Source organism: Centroberyx affinis, unplaced genomic scaffold (genome assembly GCF_046629955.1).
Source record: "Centroberyx affinis isolate AG114_WGS23_722 - 3 ecotype Tasmania unplaced genomic scaffold, CSIRO-AGI_Caff_v1 ptg001129l_1, whole genome shotgun sequence".
NCBI classification, from domain to species: domain Eukaryota; kingdom Metazoa; phylum Chordata; class Actinopteri; order Beryciformes; family Berycidae; genus Centroberyx; species Centroberyx affinis.
In genome coordinates, this window is record NW_027279668.1 from 569,513 (window position 1) to 589,884 (window position 20,372).

The 20,372-nt window shown below is 42.4% G+C and overlaps 1 protein-coding gene across 4 annotated transcripts; it reads right to left on the reverse strand.

Annotated features, from left to right (window-relative positions):
• Positions 1–760: 760 nt before the first annotated feature.
• On the reverse strand, positions 761–15,617 carry LOC139647886 (septin-5). 4 transcript variants are annotated; one of them, XM_071523887.1, is made up of 12 exons: positions 15,572–15,617; positions 7,794–7,804; positions 5,546–5,636; positions 5,324–5,410; positions 4,804–4,927; positions 4,506–4,640; positions 4,041–4,158; positions 3,773–3,874; positions 3,162–3,258; positions 2,887–3,022; positions 2,622–2,724; positions 761–2,091 (listed from the first exon to the last, which is right to left on the reverse strand). In XM_071523887.1, exons 1-12 carry the CDS (start codon positions 15,615–15,617, stop codon positions 2,029–2,031), a joined length of 1,113 nt encoding a protein of 370 aa, XP_071379988.1. In that variant the 3' UTR covers positions 761–2,028. The 4 variants fall into 4 exon arrangements, with proteins under 4 accessions (XP_071379988.1, XP_071379987.1, XP_071379985.1 ...); XM_071523886.1 differs by lacking the exon at positions 7,794–7,804 and adding an exon at positions 15,392–15,405; XM_071523884.1 differs by lacking the exons at positions 7,794–7,804; positions 15,572–15,617 and adding exons at positions 2,814–2,837; positions 6,848–7,159 and having other exon boundaries at positions 2,869–3,022.
• Positions 15,618–20,372: the final 4,755 nt, after the last annotated feature.

Sequence of the window (20,372 nt, forward strand, 5' to 3'; positions counted from 1 at the left end):
ACACACAGACGCACGTACACACACGCGTGAACACACACACAAGCAGACACACACAGACACAGGAAGCATCTCATACAGTGGCAAGAAGATCCACAGCATCAGGACATACTATAGAACACACAGTGGCCTATATCAGATGTCAAAGGAATTACCAACCATCCTCATGTGCAAAGCATGAAACATTAATATTAAAACAACAATCAGCAGTTCTGGGCCCCGTTACTGTAACAGAGTTTTTTTTTTTTATCATTCACACTAAAGTTTTTTGGCTCCTCTGACTGGCTGTGGGAAGATGCTGTGTGAGGGGGAAGAGTGGCTGGAGGAGATAAAGTTATCAATCAGCAGATTATGTTCTTGCAGCTCTGCAAGTCTCACTCTGAGTATATTGTGCTGTGTTTTCCTGGGCCTTGATGGCATAGAGGTGCGACTCCATAATGCAGTGGTTCTCAAACTTTTTGGCTTGTGACCCCTTAAAACTAAGCAATGCCTTTCATTTGATTAGCAGAGGTGGCATAGAGGCTGAAAACTATTCAGTATTTCACAAGAATAAAACAAAAATGAGAGAAAAGTCAGAGAAATTAAATACATTTGTTTAGGAGAAATATGTTCTTTCTCCATCCCATAAATCATCTTGCGACCCCTCAAAATTATCTTACGACCCCCTTGTGGGGTCCCGATCCCCAGTTTGAGAACCACTGCCATAATCCTTAGAGAAATAATGCACAGACAGCAAGGTTCAAATGATGTGAATCAAGTCTGTTTATTGGTCACACCATTATAACCTCAGACTGACGACACAGTTCAGGCAGACAGAGATCACAGCCTTAGGGCAAAAGATGTACAGTACCTCAACCTCAGGAGAGTCTAAACACACAGACACGCGCACACACACACACACACACACACACACTCACACACACTCACACACGCATGCATGCTAACTCACACGTAGGATACACATCTGTACATTTCACCTACTTACATAACACAGTCGCGCAACTCACTTGCAAATAGAGAAATGCAATTCAAACAGAAGCATAGATACAGTATTTGTTCCTCATTGGTGATCTATTTTTACCATCCCATAGTGGTAACAAGGCATAGGTCATAATGCATTTCATAACAAACACAGGGCATCAGCTATGAAGCAGTAAAAATAAGCCCACGGCTGTAAGCGGATATGAGTAAGTGTAGCATGCTTGCACATGCACCATGTACTGTACCTACCCCCTTATTATGTCAGAGGCCCTCGATTCACAGTTAGCCACTGGCATTAAGTGCATTTTCAATTACGCCAGCAAATGTAAAAATGCTGGAAGAAGATAATGTTTTGAACAGGCATACGTAAAAATGTTGTCCATCAGAATATGAAGATATTCATGATGATCATAGACCAAATAAACAAGAAAAGCTGGGAGTTTTCTTTCTTTTGTGCTGTTCAACATAAGTAAAGTCACTGTAGTACCTTTGCAAAGACAGATGGAGTTTTATGGACGGATATCTGACGATATCAAAAGAGGATGTTTCATGAAAGACACACAGGCATACACATGCGCACACCCTCAAGGACACGCACACACACACACACGCACACACAGATACATTAATAAAAAACAATATCTATGTTCAAATCTAAACATCACCAACAACCTAAATTGCTTTACAAAACATTTTGTAGCACGCATATTCATACCCTGACAGAATATCCAAAAAGTTTAGCATTGCATTTATAAATTAGATACACTGAGTAGTAATTTAAATTACGCATTTATATTATATATGTTAAGACTGTTAACCACAGCAAGGGGCTCAAAATGGGCAAAAGGTACAGTTCAGAAAAATACCCTCTAACAACACAATCCTCCAGGCAGACAAACTATACAAAGCACCAAACAGATAAATTTACAGCCAGAGTTGCCACTAACACAATATATCCATGTTGTGCTGCATTTATTGTCTGAAAGTCTGATTGTAGTTTAGCAATCAGACAGCAGGTGGCGCTGTAGCGTGGGCTCGCTCTGGGAGACATCACTGGTCTTTCTCGTGCATCTGCTGCTGCATCTTGTTCAGCATCTCCTGCATCCTCTTCAGCTGCAAACAGAAAGGGAGAGGGGGGTGAAACTCTAACACATAGGCTACATTGTGAATGGATACGTCAGTCTGGTCCAACCATAGAGATAAAACAGTTTTAGTTTTGAAACTGTTCAATCTCTATGGATCCAACATCATAACAAGAGACCACTGATATAGTATTTAGACCATGTGATGCCGGAATTATCCATTGAAACTTACACTAATACATTTATTTTTAGATGAGGGAGCAGCTCCTTCTATTCAAGAGGCCTTTTATGCATTTTCTGCTTAAACTGAATCAGGAACCGCACGTTATCAGAACTGAGGAGACTGCACGTTTTATAAATATGAACTGATATATGTACAGTACTGGAAGCTGTTATTTGTGCTTGTGTCTTGTGTTTGATTATGTATTTATTATATCTTATCTGTTTTTAACTCTATCACAGTGAGGCCAGAGACAAATTTCCATGTGTGGATGATAAAGATCCTGTCCTGTCCAGTCACACTGTTCAGTGTCTGGTGAAACGGTGATGGCTGCTTCATACCTCCTCATCTTTCATTTTGATTAGTTTCTCGGTCTCCACATCAGGAGTGGGCAGAGGCAGGATGGGGATGGGACTCTCCATACGGTTGTCATGAGCCAGTTTACTGCATGGGAAAGACATGGAGGGGTGAGGAGAAGCATTCAAATCTGCATTAGAATGTGTAGACGTCAGCAGTAAAACCAAGATGTTTACAAAACATTCACACTCTCATACTTTCTTATTTCTCACCTTACTCTTTCACACACACACACACACACACACACACCTGGTCATCTCCTGTATGCACTGGGCCCTGTAGTTCTCGTAATGGACGTCACAGGTCACGTCTTTCAGGTCGTGCATGTGGGAGCGAATCAGCATGTTTCTCAACTTCACAAAGTCACAGTGCGACTGGTTTTCCACTGAGCGAGCGAACGAAACAGAGAAATCATCGTTCTGTGAGCATCGACTATCATGTTGTGACATGCAAGCTGTATCTCATTTATTCATTTGCATAATGGTTGATCAGAGCTGCTTCGATACATAAATGTATGAGCTTACCTTCAACAATGCCCCAGGGGTAGAGCCTCCCTCTCACCCTCTGCCCTCGAGCTTCCACCACTGTGTTACTGCCGATTACTGCGAACGGGGTGCACTCCTACACACACACACAGGGGGAAGGAATAGTTTTTAACCTTTGTTTATCCAGGGAAAGTTGACTGAGCATGCTTGCTTCCACTAACAGTTCAATGTTTAATGCCATGTAAGTAATTGCTGAGGGATGGGAAAAAGTGTTTATTCACCTTATCATTCAGTTTCCCTCATCACAAATAATATATCATTGATTTTTGTTGTAATCGAGCAATATCTGTGAATATTAGCTGACTCCAACATAAAAGCAATACAGAAATCTAGGCAAATATCAGCTGATAATGCAATATGTTCCATATGTATTTGGAGAGCAACATGATATTTTGGTGCCCTACTCACATTTCCTGAGATACTGAGATGTGAAATGGCCAGTTCCTGCACACACCAATAAGCTAGCCTGTTACTTAGGTGTCCACCCTAGTTTATAGCACAAGGTACAGCACAGTTACATCCAGTTACAGTGTATTAGTAAATAACCTGGACTCTAACACACACACAAATATTCTACCGCCCAGACTCACCTTCAGCTCTTTGTCAAGCTGTTTAAACTCTTCATCCTCATCAGAGTCACACTCAGGGAACTGGTACACCTTGATGCCAAACCTTTCTATCTCCTCTCGTATCTAGACGCACACACAAAGGAAAAATCTTATGTATTGGATTTGTTTCCATGAAATGTGCTATATAAATAAAGGTTAATTGACTGATTGAAATCATGTCATGCTTACACTAAACAGTCTACCTAGCAAAAATCTTGATTTCTCTCTAAAGCTGCAGCATGGCACTCACCCTGTCTTTAAGTTTCTTAATCTCGTTGGGTGTGAGGCAGTCAGCTTTCGCAATGAGTGGAACAACGTTCACCTTTTCATGCAGAGCCTTCATGAACTCAACATCCACCGGACGCAGCCTGAGGGGAGACACACAAGTCCAGAGTGAGAGGAGAGGAAAGGTCAGAGGAAAGATGTTTGTATGCTAAAGTCATCCAAATCAATTGAGGACTACGTATAGAAAATCCACCATATGGATTAGGGGGCCTTTAAAGGTGTAATATTTTCTGGGGGCTCTCGGAAGTGGAGTGTGTAACGATAACAGTAGTTAGTATTGGTGTTTGAATAGTATCCCTAAGGTATCACTGCACCTGTCATCACTGTCAGGATGTGTTATTCCACCTAGTCATCAACTCTGACATCACATTCCTTTGTGTGTGTGTGTGTGTGTGTGTGTGTGTGTGTGTGTGTGTGTGTGTGTTATTACCCATGTCCAAATGGAGGTATGAAGTAGAGGCAGCAGTGGACCCTGTTGTCCTGGATGTTCTTTCTGTTAAGCCCGCTCTCATCTCTGAAGTACTGCTCAAACTGGTGATCTATGTAGTCTGTGATCGGCTTCCAACTTGGAGACACACACACACGCGCGCACACACACACACACACACACACACTATGTTAGCAGCACATTCAGGAACAGTAAGTCAAGTGAGCAGACTGAATCTGGTGCACATCAGGTCTAATCAGAACCAGGGAGCAATTGGTCTAGGACCAGGACATTAACTCACCACTCGTTGTTGTTGACCGCGTCTCCGAACCCTGGCGTGTCTACAATGGTCAGTTTGAGTTTGACTCCTTTCTCCTCAATGTCGACTGTATGCTTGATGATCTCCACGGTCTGGTTAATGCGCTCTGCAGAGCAGCGACAGAGGGAAGGTGTTGGACAGTGAGTGAATGAGAAGGAGAGAGGGGGAGAAAAGAGTTTTGCAACAGAGTTTTGGGACAAAGCTGAAACTGACATTGTGCATAATGATAGACAGCATAAGTAAGGGATAATGTACAGTAAGCCGGTCATTATCGGAAGGTATTGATCACCCACAAGAGGCTTATTTTGTAAAGAAATCGATGTACATTATCCCACTTACTACAGAGTTACTTACCAAAGACATTAATTAATCATCTAACATGAAATTTGATTTAAAAGTGTTTGATTACAAGCTAAAGTAATTTACAAGCTTCTGCCAAAAACTAGCCCAGCAGGACTATCTGCAGTGTATTAAATATAACTAATATAGTGAGAACACCCACCCTCAGCATTAAGTAACTTCCTGTCTTTATAGAGGTCTGTGAGGAACAGGCTGTTGACCAGAGTGGATTTACCCATCCCAGACTCTCCTGCAACACAGACAGAGAGAGAAGGAGAGTTACAAAATGCATATCCTAACAACCTAAACACAGTCAAAAGGCAACATTACCAACAACAATCAACATACATTTCTGTCATGTTTGCATCATCAACTACAAACTGACCTGCCACCATGAGAGTGAAGTCAAATCCCTTCTTCACAGACTTCCTGTGGACCTGGTTGGGCAGGGTGGCAAAACCCACATACTGTTTCTCCTAGAACAGAGAAATAGGGAAAGAGGAAAGAGGAGGGTGCTAAGTATTGATGAATGTTTTGTTGAAGAATGTGTAGGAAATGCATAAAATACTAAAAGAGCAAAAGAGTAAAAGTGAGTACTGATATCATCAGGTGCTGAGTGGCCCATCAATCACACAAAAACAAAAAAAGAGGGTTTCTAATGTGACGACAAAATAGATCTGGCAGCTCCTAAAGCAACAAAATCACAACAGACGGACAGGTTGTATAATGCAGAAAATCTACAACTGAACGGAAAAACACGTGCATAGCATTCCACTGAGCTGCTGAGAATAACTAGGGTCTAAGATTTTCCACTAAATCCCACACACACATACGCACACACATACGCACGCACACACACACACACACACACACACACACAGAACCACAGGATACCAGTCTCTGACTGTACCAGACTGTAGCTCTCAGTCCGGTAGGTTTGCTCTGCGTCTGGCAGAATGTCATCCTTGCTCTGTTGCCCAATCTGAGCCCACTGACATGCGTAGATATAAATACACACACAAGGCAAGTCGGCCGCAGGCTGCCGGAGTGCAGGGGCCATTCACACACAGACAGAAGCTACATTGAATAGACCTGAAAAGCCCTTTTTACTCTCCAAACACACAAGCCAAACACACAGTCGGTGTCCTTATAAGCTGTCATAACTTGTCATAGGCATTTCCGACGGCCCCTCGGGTGAGGATTGCATTTACACACACACACACACATACACACACACACACACACATAAACCACAGGCTGTGTAAGAGGCACTTGCCAGAGCCACAGAGTGAGAATGAGGAAAGCTACAGATAAATCAATGACTAATCATACAAAAATTTGATGTGAACAGGGTGTGAGGGAACAAACGTCTCTTGGCACAAATCATTTCACCAGTAAAGCTGTCACTACATCACCATAAGACACTGAACACAACAACATAACCTGAACACCTCGATACCAAGGCATGAGACAATACTACTGATGCTGACAGTATGTCTTCAGGTGTGAGGGATTCTTGTTTGCATGCACAAACTAATCCATGAGATACTTTGTCTAGCTTGTCTAGCTTTATCCTGAATTCTTTCTTTCTTTCTTATGCTCTTTTCTCCCCCTCTGTGTTAGTTAATTTCACCACTCTCTCTGTCTATTGTTCTCCCATTCCTTTCCCAGTAATTTCATTCTTTACCTTCTGTCTGGCAGTTCTCACTCGTGGGCACAGCAAGCGTTCCACCAGTTTCTCTTGAAGCATGATGGCATCCATACTAAACCGCACCAACACCAACGGACAAAAATAGCTACGGTCTCAGAAAGTGAAACGCGTAGCAGGGAAAGCAACACAGCAACCTTGAAAAGTCTCCGGGACTCAAACTCCTCTCTGGGACGCAAACTCCTCTCCCCCTATCACTTCCCAAATTGAGTCCAACACACCTCTTTCCTGCTTGCACTCTTTTATACGTGCCTTTGTTCCTCCTACTTTCCTCCTCTTACTTCCCTTCTTTTCTTTCCTTTCCCTCCCTCCTTCTTTCCTCTGCCCTACAGCGGTCCAACGCTCCCTGTTCAGACAGGTAGAGAGGAATTCTCTTACAGAGAGGGAGGGAGATGGAGAGAGAGAGACAGAGAGAGAGAGAGAGAGTAAGGAGTGAGGTAGTAAGAGGTAGCAATTTGAGGGAGGAAACAAGGAAGGGATGGAGGGGGAAAGCGAAGGTCTAAAAGAAACTCATTCATTCACCCTGTATTCCCTCCCCCAGCTCCGCCAGTTGAGAAATAAAAACATTGGATTGAGAAATTACCATCAGCTCAGCCAGACAGACAGACAGACAGACAGACAGACTGTGTGGACCCTTGTTGACTTCATTGTAAAAAGATGTGAAACAAAAAGAACCTGTTTGAACATGACCGTGACAAAAGCTATGGCATAGCTCAGAACAAACAAGATAAAGACACAAATGGCTCCATACGCCGCATGTACAGACATGTGGAGTAAGAGAGATTATCAGGTAAATGAACTTGTCAATCCATACATTTAGTGTCAAATACCCTGAGTGCTGTGTGTGTGTGTGTGTATGTCTCAGAGTTGAATAGAGACTACTCAGCCTTCGTCGAGACTGCACGGTATTCAAACCGACACTGACTTCACTGTCAACTCCACTGGTGCGACGGTTAGTTCAGGAGTGTGTGTGTGTGTGTGTGTATGTAGAGGTGAAGAAAGGAGGCCCTTCTCATGGCAGAGGTTGGAGTCAATTGTTTCCAGATGTGGTGGTGTGTGTAAGCGTGTGTGTGTGTGGGTACATAAGGGTGTGTCCCACTCATAACTGATGTGGGGAGCAGAGTTTAGATCGAGTGATTGCTCTTTGAAATAAAAGAAGCAAGCAAGCTTTTTTTCCCCCTTGTAGGCACACCCCATGGTGATGCCACGTACAGATATTGTAATCCCACTCCAAACCACAGGAGGGAGACAGAAAGAGACAGTGGGTGCAGGACTGAGGAGAACCAGCTCAAGTATGCGGACTAGTCCCTGGTCTGAGCCTACTAGTACTTCTGGAAAGGAGGAACATCCTGCTTTTTTGGCTCGGATACAAACCGAAATGTCAGCGAGTGCTGTGTCGTTCAAGACTGTCATCACACAGGAGGAGAGAAGAAGAGGAAAGTAAAGATGAATGGAGCGAACATGTGGTGGAGCAGGATGGAGTGTATGTAGAGCGAGATGAAGGGTTTAAAGAACCCGTGAAACGGCACCTTCGCTTACTGGATTTGATGCAGGATGTTGGGGCGGGACATGATGCAGTGAGGGATCATTTAAAAGTCTAAACCAATGGAATATGAGTCAGGCAGAGAAAGACAATTTCATTTGATGGGAGGGGCAGAGGGGCGGGATCATTCAAAAATACTACTACTGCAGCATGAGGTCACCATGAAATATACTCAGTTTTCCAGGAAGTAAAAGTAATGGGAGTTCATTTCATGGAGACTTTATGTCATAGTAGAGAGAGTGAGAGATCACTGAGTGTGTGTGTGTGTGTGTGTGTGTGTGTGTGTGTGTTAAGGGTCGTGGGGGTGCGAGAGTTCATCTGAATAGAAGAAAAGAACAGATGTCTTGAAATGGCATTACAATGGCCCTCGGCTAAACCCCCCCTGTCTTTCTCAGTGACCAGCTGTCCCTCCCATATAGGCAATAGCACAATGAGTTACACACACACACACATACACACACATGCAGATGAACAGGCAGACAGGGACAGATTCAATCACTCACTACCTCACTCACACACACCCAGAGTTTGTTCTACCTGCTGTCAAGTCGATGAAATATCAAAAAGAGGTACGCAGAGGATAATCATCTCCATTCATCACTGTCTGTCTGTCTGGATCAACCAGAACAGGAAATATGTCTGACGTTGCATCTAGACTCCTGCCATGCAAAATAAAGTATTTAGCTGGGAACTGACTATTCCATCTGGCAAAAAAGTGCACAGAACATAATATTTTGCCAATACAGCGGGGTTATGTAATGGTATATTGTAAGATGATAACACCAACTCATTGCTGCTGTTGTGGGGCGACTTGGCTGAAGTCGTGACTCGGCTTCACCTCTCTGGCCACTTCCAGCTGATCAAACACAGGAGGAGAGGGAAGGTAGGGTGTACGGCAGGTGCAGAGGGACATAAAGGACAAACCATTAGTCGGAACTAATGACGGGAACCGCTGAGCAGGAGGCTGTGTGGGGCAACTTGACCTCGTTTGACTTTTAGCAAACCTCAAAAAGCAGCAACTGTTTGTATGTAACATGTGCCATTTGGTGAACGGCTTTATCCAAACACACAGGATCAGCATCTAGACATAAATTGAAATCTGTGTTTCCATGTTTTCCAAAGTTTTATGTTCTTTTCACAACATGAAGTGGGAGCAGGGAACAGTTTCTTTCTTCTGTTCCCCACCATTCTCAATAGTCTCTGTCATAAAATTGGTCTTTCATATGAGAACAGAAAGTGAAGTTGGCTCCATGACTTGTGTGTTTGTTTGTTTGTTTGTCCGTTTGTCTGTTGACGGGGCTGCAAAGGCAACAATCCAAACATCAGCCACTCAATCAGCAGGCACCACTTCTCTCTTCCTCTCAGTCATACAATGTTGTGGCCTTAGAGGAAACAACTCTCAAAAGGCCACCGCAGTTAACTCCACGGCAATTACCAGGGCGCGCACACACACACACACACACACACACACACCAAATACAGAATCCAAATGAGATGATGCCAGCAGTGCACACATCACTCTCCTTCGCCCAGCAGTCCAAAGAGGCTACTGTCCGCTCTCTGTGACAGAGACACGAAAACACAGACACAGACTGTGAAGCAGCCAGACGGCCAGTGATGTAGCAGTGACCTTTACTGATGACATCTCTACGTCTCACAGCCATCCAGCTGACGCTTTCACACCATTAACCCTGAATGCTTCCCCTAATGGTTTACGGGCCATCTGACGGTGCATGGGCCGACAGGCAAGGTAGGGGAGGGCAAGAGGGAGACCAGGGAGAGATAAGGGGAGACAGGAACGGTGGGGGCGGGTGAGACAGAGGCGGAGGAGATGGAAGGGAGTAAAAACCACCAAGAAACATAAAGATGGACCCTGAACTCCCCCAGCCTCCCCCTCCCCCTCCCTGTCATGTTTGCTCTCCTTGGAGATGCAGAGGCCTCTGTACGCTTGGCTCTTTAACATGCTAATCTAACAGCATGTAATTGCTCCGGCAACAATAGATTACTCCACTGAGGGACACTTGGCTAACTTAGAGCCTAGTTTTAGCATCTGCCCATTCAACGACAATGGGCTCTTGTGGGAGCGTGGCTAGTCTAGCATCTAGCATCTCTGTCCACTTAGCAGAGGGATTCAGTCACCTGGATATTATCAGGGAAACATAGTAGAGGGAGAGAAGTGTTTCATCACAGAAACAGAGTACGCTTGGTAGTTCTGCAACAGAATGTGTTGTATAGTGTATTAGTTTATTGTGCTTTTTATTTTAATGTGCTGATGGCTCCTGCCCAAGGATTACAGATGCAAATAAGCCTCTGGCTCTACTCTGGAGCAATATGTTATATTGAGCGCTGTCCCTGTCAAATAAACAAACTAAGTAAAGGAATGAGAAAGAACACAAGCTCTGATTTGATGGTGCTTATTATTTAGGCCGCTTCCACAAAATTCAGTGTCATGGGGCTGTTAGACTCTTAATCTTGTTACAGTTTATTACACAGAGAACGGTTACAGAAATAATCTTAATTCTCCTCATTCATTTCATTGGATTATTGCTCAGAATCCTTATCCCTCTTTCGAAATAATTTATAATCCCAAACATATCAAGGTCGACCAAATACTTTTTTCTTTTTAAGAATCCTGCTATCTGGGTCAGCCTTGGGTTATTTTCCAAAAGCTTTTTGAATCACATATCTGAGGCATGGTAAGCAATGCAGTGTAGTGTATAAAACCTAAGGGCATGATAAGGAAAAAGATGACTCACTTTTGGTATAAGACACACACACACACACACACACACACACACACACACACACACACACAGACAACACACACCCACAGACAACACACACACAATACACAGCCACAAGTTCTACTGGATCATTGGCATTACATGGATGTTTTCTGGATGACTGAATGAAGGTATCTGCCAGTGAAAAGACTGCAGGGCACAAACATCTTAAACACCTGAACTCAGATAGGAACGCCAACCGTCACAGAGAAAAACACTCCAAAGAAATCTTGCAGGGACAGGAACACACATGCGCGCGCACGCGCGCACACACACACACACACACACACACACACACACACACACACACACACACACACACACACACACACACACACACACACAGGTGACAGAGTTTGCTAAACATTGGAAGGGTGGAGTCATTCAGTGAAAAATAACTATAGCATGCATGTCTTTTATATATTGTGGGGTCACAGCATTTAGTTTATTATGATTACTGTCATTTTGATATGTTAATAGGACAGAGGACTGTACAGGGGGGCAAATATAGTGTTTTTACTTTTATTTGCTTTGTGTTTGGTATGTAGTTTATTGTGTTTTAAGTGTGCTGCTGTCGCGACAACTATCTATCTATCTAGGCTATCTATCTATCTATCTATCTATCTACCTACCTACCTACCTAGCTAGCTAGCTAGCTATTTAGTATGGTAAATGGTAATCAAAGAAGTTCAAGAATAAAAGTAACATATTAGCAGAGGCCAGTTGCTGCCTTCTTGAATCAACCCTTCTCTGTTTCTCTTTTTACCACTTTCTTACCACATCTCTCTTTCTACTGAGAGCAGGAGCCCCAGGGGGTCCCCAGTTTCAATAGCCCCCCACCCACCCACCGACCCCAGATACGCCTATCCCAGCTCCGCAGCTGGTCTTCACTGAGAGGTGGGTGAGGGTCAGGAGTCCCATCTGTGGCAGCGAGAGTTTGTGCGTGTGTGTGTGTTTAAGACAGAGAGAGAGTGAGTGGGTGGATGTGTGGAGGTGGGGGAAGTTGGAGATGGTCAAGACTGAATGCAGGACACACATGCACGGACGCAAATGCATCTGAACCAGCATCTGCTACTCTGCTCGGCTCTCCAGAGAGAAATCATGTCTATAATATGACTGCTGACCTGTTTTTACAGTTATTACAGTTATTTTTGCAATTATGAAGTTCCAGACAGCAGTGACAACAAGGTTTAGAGATACAAGGTGTTCAGATAGATGTGAGCATTGAAGTGGATCCCTTTCTCAAACATGCTCCTTCAAATCAAGCACTGATAGATATTAAAGGAAATTTCCACCCTCCTATACTCTGTTATATATTATCAATCTGATGTTCAATGTTTACCAGGAGTTATTTTGCGATGAAGTGTTGTAATTTACTTTTTTGTTGTACCCACTTTCCCTCATCGTCTACTTCTACTTCAGTTAGTGATTTCCTGCATTTTCCAGAATGACTTTTCACAACCTGCAGAGAACAGGTGTGAACTTGTTATAGCGATAAAATAGCAATAAAAGCAGCAACATGTTTTGTGGCTGCATTGCATTCTGGTGTATTGAGGCTTCTGTCGGTGGAGAAACTGGTCTCTCTGCCTCTTTAACGATGTATTTCTCCCTGTATGATTGTTGAACGTTGGTGCAAAATGGAGAGACTAGAAAGAAACCCTCGCTCTTTGATTATGAGGGACTGACACTAAAACCCGACATTTACCGTTCATATTTTAGATAGCTGAAAAAATTCTGCAATCAAACTCCATTGTATCAGCATTGGAAATATCACGTTGTCTATGTTTGGCCCGTTATCTATCAAGGCGTCATATCACAGCCAACTGTAGTAGAAACAGCCATTATGAATTCTGTATCAGCTGTTCTCTCTGGTCTGTGATGAACACTTTCACCAGTGAACCTCTGCCCACACTGACCAATCACCACATGGGATTGTGAGTAGGTCAGATAGTGTCGTCCGCTCCTTTGCATCAAGTGATGAAAATGGATTTTTTTTTTTTAAACTCTGTTGCCTGGCAACGCAACATCATATGAAGTGACAGGAACGTTTAGGCAATGTGAGGGAGGGGGGGGGGGACCAAAGGAGTGAGGAAAAGATTGAGGGAGGCAGATATGGAAAGAGGAAGATGAGAGGAGAGGAAGAGGGAGGGAATTCAGAGGGTGTTATAAAAGGATTGATTTAGGATTGATTATCAATTGCAATTCTCCTTCTCTGCAACACAATCTCAACATTCAGTTAGTCACTCCAAGCATCATGAACAGGATGGTCTCTCTCATGCTTCCCAGCTCTCTCCCACCTCCTCCACAGCCTGGCTGGGCCACAATACAAGATATTTTTCCCAACAGAGACAGATGCAGTAGTGTATGTGGGAGTAAAGAATGGATGACAGCCAGCAGCAAAACTCACAAGGTGTTCAAAAAAACAATTACTATTATTATAGTAATACTGTGTAGTGTTGTAAATGTTGAGCCTCTGGAAATGTCTGGAAATGTGTGAGTAGATTGGGATTTATATGAGGAGTAAAACTCAGCAGTTATTTTGATCATGATCTTGTTATTTTCACTGGGAAATGGTCTTGTTTCTGCACATACTGTACATCTGTAAACAGACTACACTGTAGCAGCCATATTAATCCAGGTTTTTCAGCAATCTGCTCATAAGCTTGTGCAGTGTGGCGGTGATTCCATGTGACACCAGTGTTTCCAACCACTGGATTTGGTCCGACTCCAATTGTTAATTCTGGTAGAGGGCAAATCTGTCTGCAACCTGACCAGCTTATATCTCACAGCCATGAGGGGCGTGGAGAGGCACAAAGGCTCCCAAGGAGGAGGAATACTAGGAAAATAAGAAGATGGAAACCACTTCTAATATAAAAAGAACACTAAAGACTACAGAGAAGCATGTGCATACTGTAGAGATAAGAGACCTATTTTTTAGATTTCTTGTTTTTATTGTTTTATATACTATTTATACTTTTTATATACTATTTACTCTTATATACTACTTTCTTTATATACTATCTTACTTTTATATTTTGTGTTGTTTTATGTTTAATGTGACCTATGAGAGCAACCCACTAAGTCTGATTCCTTGTATGTGCAACTTGGCTAATAAAACTAATTTGATTCTGATTTTGATTCTGATTCTTTGAAGCAGGTGCAAAGGTGCAAAGAAGAAAATGTGTACATGCACATGCAGGCATATGCATATATTTATGCTTATAGTGTGCATGCATTGTAAAGGCATATTTATTGTTCAATGGACTATATATGTATTTTTTATCTTTGTGGCTGTTAGCTTGAATTAGTAATAATAGTGTTCTTTTTGCATTGTTCCCCTCTCATTATTTTTCCAGTTTAAATCTGAATATCAAGCATGTTTGTGGCTTGAATGGCCCACTTGAGTCATGCTGTTGATGGATATTATTCTATGTCTATTAAAGATGGGGTTCGCTGAATCAGCCAACCTTAAAAAATGAAAGCACATCCACGCCATAATATACATGCAAATACCCCTATCTGTTATCAAACACCACAGCAGGAGGCAGAGTAGGAGGAGCATGGTCATCGGAGACGGTGTTAAAGTGAAGTGCGACCTCCCCTGCAGGCTCACGAGGCCGCTGTGTTTATAAAGTGGAGGATGGGTTCACTAGAGGTAACAACAGGAGCACAATGTGATCTGAAGTGCTGCTGGAGGTGACGCTGACAATAAGGTCAGTCCGTCAGATGACTCAGTGCTTCACTTTGGTCTGACCAATAATCGTTCATTCTAATGGAAGCAGGTCACTGGGCTGCCGGATGAGAGGATGGAGGATGCAGCCCTTGGGTACCATGTTGCTGACGCCTCCTCAGTGCCAGCGCTGCTGAAGCCGGCCTGCTCCGTATGCGTCTAAAAATGAAATCTAATCCCCTCGTCAGTGTGATGATGATCACCATAGCTGCGCTCGGAGCATCATCCAAACGGTGCGCAGCGCAGGATAGGTTAAAAACCTGGGGCTCTGCGAGACGCGCACATCGAAAAATGCCAAAATACGCGATTTTAAAACATGAGCATTGAGCATCTCGTGGCATTGCTGTTGTTGCTGCTATCGAGGTCGTGCTGCGTGCGGCTAAGGTTTCGGACAATGCTATATAGTGAGAATGACAATTCAACATTACCAAAAATGATCAAATAAGAGATTTGATGATTTCTCTTACCTCCGTGGTATCATCTATTGGCCATTACAGGATGGATGGGAGGAGGCGCAGGTGCAGGGATGCAGAGCGACGCCCAGGGAATAAGAGAGAGAGAGGGGGGGGGACATGAAGCAATCATTACATTGACTCTCAATCAGGCTATGCATATGACAATAAAAAAAATCCTTTAATCATCCTCACCTGTTTTAATCGGGATCCGACTTTTGTACCTGATGCTGCTCGTCATGTTAACTGCTCTCCTCCCTCGATTTACCGAACCGACGGCTCAGAGACAGCAGCCGCTCTAAAGCACGGGCCGAAAGCAGGGGGGCGGGGTGAGCTGACAGCGTCAAGTCCCTCCTCCTCACTATATGGTATGCAGGCTCAGCCAGTCCCGGTCCACATGTCAGATGCTGTTAACCCTAGAATGCATGACGTCACAGGGCAGGCTCACAATGACCCTCACTGAAATCAGTGGAATTTATTAAGAAGGCCTTTCATCTTTATGACATAATGTTTGCATTAGAATTATGTTATATGTTATTTGTCATGTTTCAGCGGGGTTTATTTATCCCTCAGAAACAAACTGTTCTGCCCCCCTCTTTTACTGAACTGCTTTTATTTTAGTTTTTAAATGCATTATTTGACCATAACAGTGATATCTGCATGAACCTGAATACAATTTTGAAGCAATTTTTTTAATTGCCAATAGTATGTGAATGCAACATACTTTTTAGTATTGAAGAAAATTCAGAGTATAGGGCAAAAGGTTGCAACGTTTTTATATATTTCATGAAAAAAGTAAGGAAACCATCCAACGATAAGATGTAAATATGGTTTTGTAGAAAGATTCCCATAACTGCTGCAGTCTTTTAAGTCTGTGATAAAACTCACTCAGTGCTGTGTGTACACACACAGCTTTAGTGTCAGCAGTACAAATTTTTGCTCAGACATATTCACACATCCTACGAACATTATGCAAATAGCTATGAGTCAATGTGACCATGTGACACACTACATACACTACAGGCCATATATAGTATCTAGTGTTTTACATTAAAAAGAATGAGGCTCTTTGTGACCGTGCTCATGGAAACTTGGGGGGTCAATACAAAAACAATTCTCTGAAAATGCACTGAAGATAAATTTACATGGGTAAGAGGTAACAGACAAGAATTTTGAGGAATACATGGAATATCAAATGATAAAATATTTTTCTTGAGAAAATTGCCACCAGACAACAAGGTAGACATCTTAAACTCAATACAGGCGTACTGAGGGTTTAGTTGCCACAAATCTTTCAAACCCCCCAAATTATGTCAGTCTACCATTTGAATGAACAAATGACAACTTGTGCCTCTAAAGAAACTTTATTTCAGCAAGAAATACAAAAACAAAAAATGGAGACACCTAAAACAAGTCTCTACTGACTTATGGTTAATACTGTCTGTCTTAATAAGTTCAACAGACAAAGTTGCATATAAGAGCAAAGGACAGATAGAAGAACAAAATAATGCCAATGTCACACCAATGACTGCACAGTAAATGGCACTACTGAACACACATAACAGTTAGGATGTTTAGTTTCCTGGTAACAGGAGCAGGCTGGCATAACACAAACAACAGTTGCATATTGTAATATTCTGTTTTTAAAAAAGACAGGTGAAAAAGAGACAGGAAAGCCCATATATGATGAAAGAAAATGACTCTCAGAGCTTGGTGCCAAATAGGCAAAAACCTCCAAAACTGCTCCTGTAGTGTACAAATGGAATATCACACTTGAAATGACATCAGTGAAGCAAATAAGGACACGTATGTATGTAGATATTTGACGTGATCATTTGGTTAGTTTTCAGTCTGTAGAAGTGGAATGGCACTGGCAGCAAGTTTCATGCAGTACTCATTGATAAATACAACATAACAACAACATGGCACTTTATTCAGCTTTAATGTGATCCTATATGAGCTGGATCACTCAGGACAGAGGTGATTTTCATTTAGCACAGCCATAACCGAAATATAGGAGCTGACTTTTAACCCTCACAATCTGAGCTCCATCTAACCATCTTTTATTCTGCTTGTTTGTCTTTATTACTTTTTATAGTTTGTTGACCTATAAATAATAGCCTACCAACCAAACCCACTTAAAGATTTAGGGCTGAACACAAACAAGGACAAATATTTTATTTATCAGGAATTCCAGACTCATAAGAATTCCTCATTCCTCTAGACAAGGACACAGATTCCCTCATTAATAACCGACAGTCCGCACATACCTCTCAATGGTGATTTTTATACTAATAGCATTATAAAACTGGAACAAAGAGTATTCAGCTCACATTAACCTTGTCTGATCAAACTGACAGAGAAGCACCAAAGGTCTGAATCCATTAAGAGGAAAAGGTGTTTGGTTATGGAATTATTTCAGAAGCCAATAGAAAAAAGATGAGAAGCACACAGTTATATATATTTTGAGGATACTTAAAATGTTTTTCAAAACATGATGAACAGTCATTACTTTTTAGATATAGTGCTGTAAATAAACTGTAAATTGTAGCATCTGAAGGACGCTTCACCAACTAACGCCAGGACTTAAACAAAACAAACAATACCTACAAACATTTTTGTAAACATGTTAGTGCTGACCGCAAAAATCTCTGACCCTTAGTACCGTTATCACTGGCAGCTCTGTGGAACATAATTTAAGACCAAAGACCAAATAATATATATATATACATCAATGGTGATCATCCAGTATCCAAACATTTTCATGATCACCCTTATTCTAATCCTGTCCGATCCCACACAGCAAACTAGGACACACGAAACAGGACAAACAGTGAGAGTCGATTCATTGACTTGAGCGAAGTGTTGTGATACAGAGGAGAAAACGTCGACGCGGCGCTCCTGAACAGCTGATGGATGGATGTTTGGAGGAAAGGGAAAGGGGGAGGAGTGCAGAGGTATGTGGATAATGGTGCAGGCCACACTGTTCCTGGATACCTGGGGTCACGGGTGGGAACTGAAGGCGTGGCGGCAGGGAGGGATGGATTCAGAGCAGGACGAGGGGGGTTGGGGGGGTGGAGGGGGCAGAACCCCATGCTTCCCTTCTGCTCCAACCTTTTCACTCGTCCCCTTTCATCTTCATCTGTGCCTGCATCTGAGCAATCATCTCTTGCATGCGTCTCAGCTACAGGGAGTAAATAAAAAAAAAAAAGAAGAAGAAAGGATCACAATCAGTTTTGGAGAGTATTAGTTTTAAAGTAATAACCTGTGACCTTTTCCATATAAATAAATTTCCGTTTTCTTCATCTCTATTGCCAATCATCAAAGTTTTACATTTGCTAAAAACCCCAGTGGAGGGTAGCTGTTTTCAGGGGAAAATCCTCTGGCAGCAGAAACAGTTTGTTTGGAATAAATAGAAGAAGAACTGGGTAGTTAGCATAAGCAGTGACAGCCACCATAGCTGAACAGACAAAGAAAAGAGTGCCACCTACAGAAACTCAAACTTGATCAACAGAAAATCCAAGGAAAAAGACGTCACAGTACTGGACACACTGTTTGATTGCCAAGTGATCTCTGGGAAGTGTAAAAACACCAGAGCAATGACCGCTGAGCACCAAAGACGTTGCCAAATATCACCCCCACAGGAGATGGCTTGACTTGACTTTTTGCAGGGGCTCCTTGTCATTGTTTTGTAAAACGTAAGTGTAATTTAACATGCTTCAGTGCATATGAATTACTCATCAGAGCATTGTTGTAACAGCAGTAGATAAAATCGATGCCAAAAATAAATAACGAAAAAGTAAACAACTTTGTTTGAAAGTAACAACTGGCTAATTTGAAAATTAGCTGATTAAATGAATTGAAAAAACAAGCAACAATGTTAAGTTACTCATTAACACACAAAATAGTGTGTTGAACTTAATTCCTAACACCAGTTAGATACTGTTTAATAATCAACAGCCATGTGCTGTTCTTAATGTGTATCTCCACCTTGTGGCTGATGGTGGAACTTCCAGGTTTTCACACCAATGCAATGGCATTATTTTCAGTTTTCAGTCTTTTAGTGGGTCTTATGTGTCTGGAAAAGGCTGAACATGTCTATTTAAGCTGGACAACTGATGTAGTGTCAGGTGTATCTGGCTGCTCTGAACAATCAAGTTGTTTCTAAACAACCAAAAGGCAAAGCTCCTCTGGTATTCCAGAGCTTCTTTGTAGCTGAATTCAGGTTAGAGATAGACTGATTGAAAAGATCATCGACATGCAAGAGCATATTAGTGGTAAGCAACCAAATCTAAGCCCTGAACACAGTAATTTATATAATCCACCCACCCAAAACCTGACATCATGTAAGGAAACAGATCACACAAACCCACCCATTCCTGCAGCTTTGCTCTTTACATTACTGAGGTCATTCCCACCATAAAACTAGGCCAGAACATCCAGGCAGGAAGTGATGTCATATCCTTGCTGGGCATCGGTGTTTACAAACAGCTCTGATTACACCCCACCCAGTCACTACTATACATTGCCCTAGTAACGCAAACAGGCCAATCAAGAGCAGCCAGGAAACAGTTTAAAACCTAATGACAAGTGCAGGCTCCACGGCTCAGAAGGTAAACAATGGATATAAAGATGGTGGGGATGGAAATAAACCATACTTTTGTCTCTCCCTTGATAAAATATAAACATACTTAAAGAATTAAAATTGTTAATAATATTGGTTTGAGCTTGAAGTGTGTGTGTGTGTGTGTGTGTGTGTGTGTGTGTGTGTGTGTGTGTGCGCGTGCGTGCGTGTGAGTGAGAGAGAGCGTGTGTGTAGGTGTGTGCGTTCTCACCTCAGCCTCTTTCTGTAGCAGGATCTGGTCCTTATCCACCACATCCTCCTCCACAGCTCTGTAGAGACAGAAAACACATTAGTTACAGATTACTGACATTGGTGCAGATACAGCAGCTCATCCGCTGTTCGATTCACAGAAAAAACATTTAAAAAAATAAA

Coding starts and splice junctions, on each gene's coding strand:
- LOC139647886 (XM_071523884.1), bottom strand. CDS start 6,922: ATGGATGCCATCATGCTTCAAGAGAAACTGGTGGAACGCTTGCTGTGC. Junction 4,641..4,803: donor GCGGTCAACAACAACGAGTG/GTGAGTTAATGT, acceptor TGTGTCTCCAAG/TTGGAAGCCGATCACAGACT. Junction 2,092..2,621: donor TCAAAATGAAAGATGAGGAG/GTATGAAGCAGC, acceptor TTCTGTTTGCAG/CTGAAGAGGATGCAGGAGAT.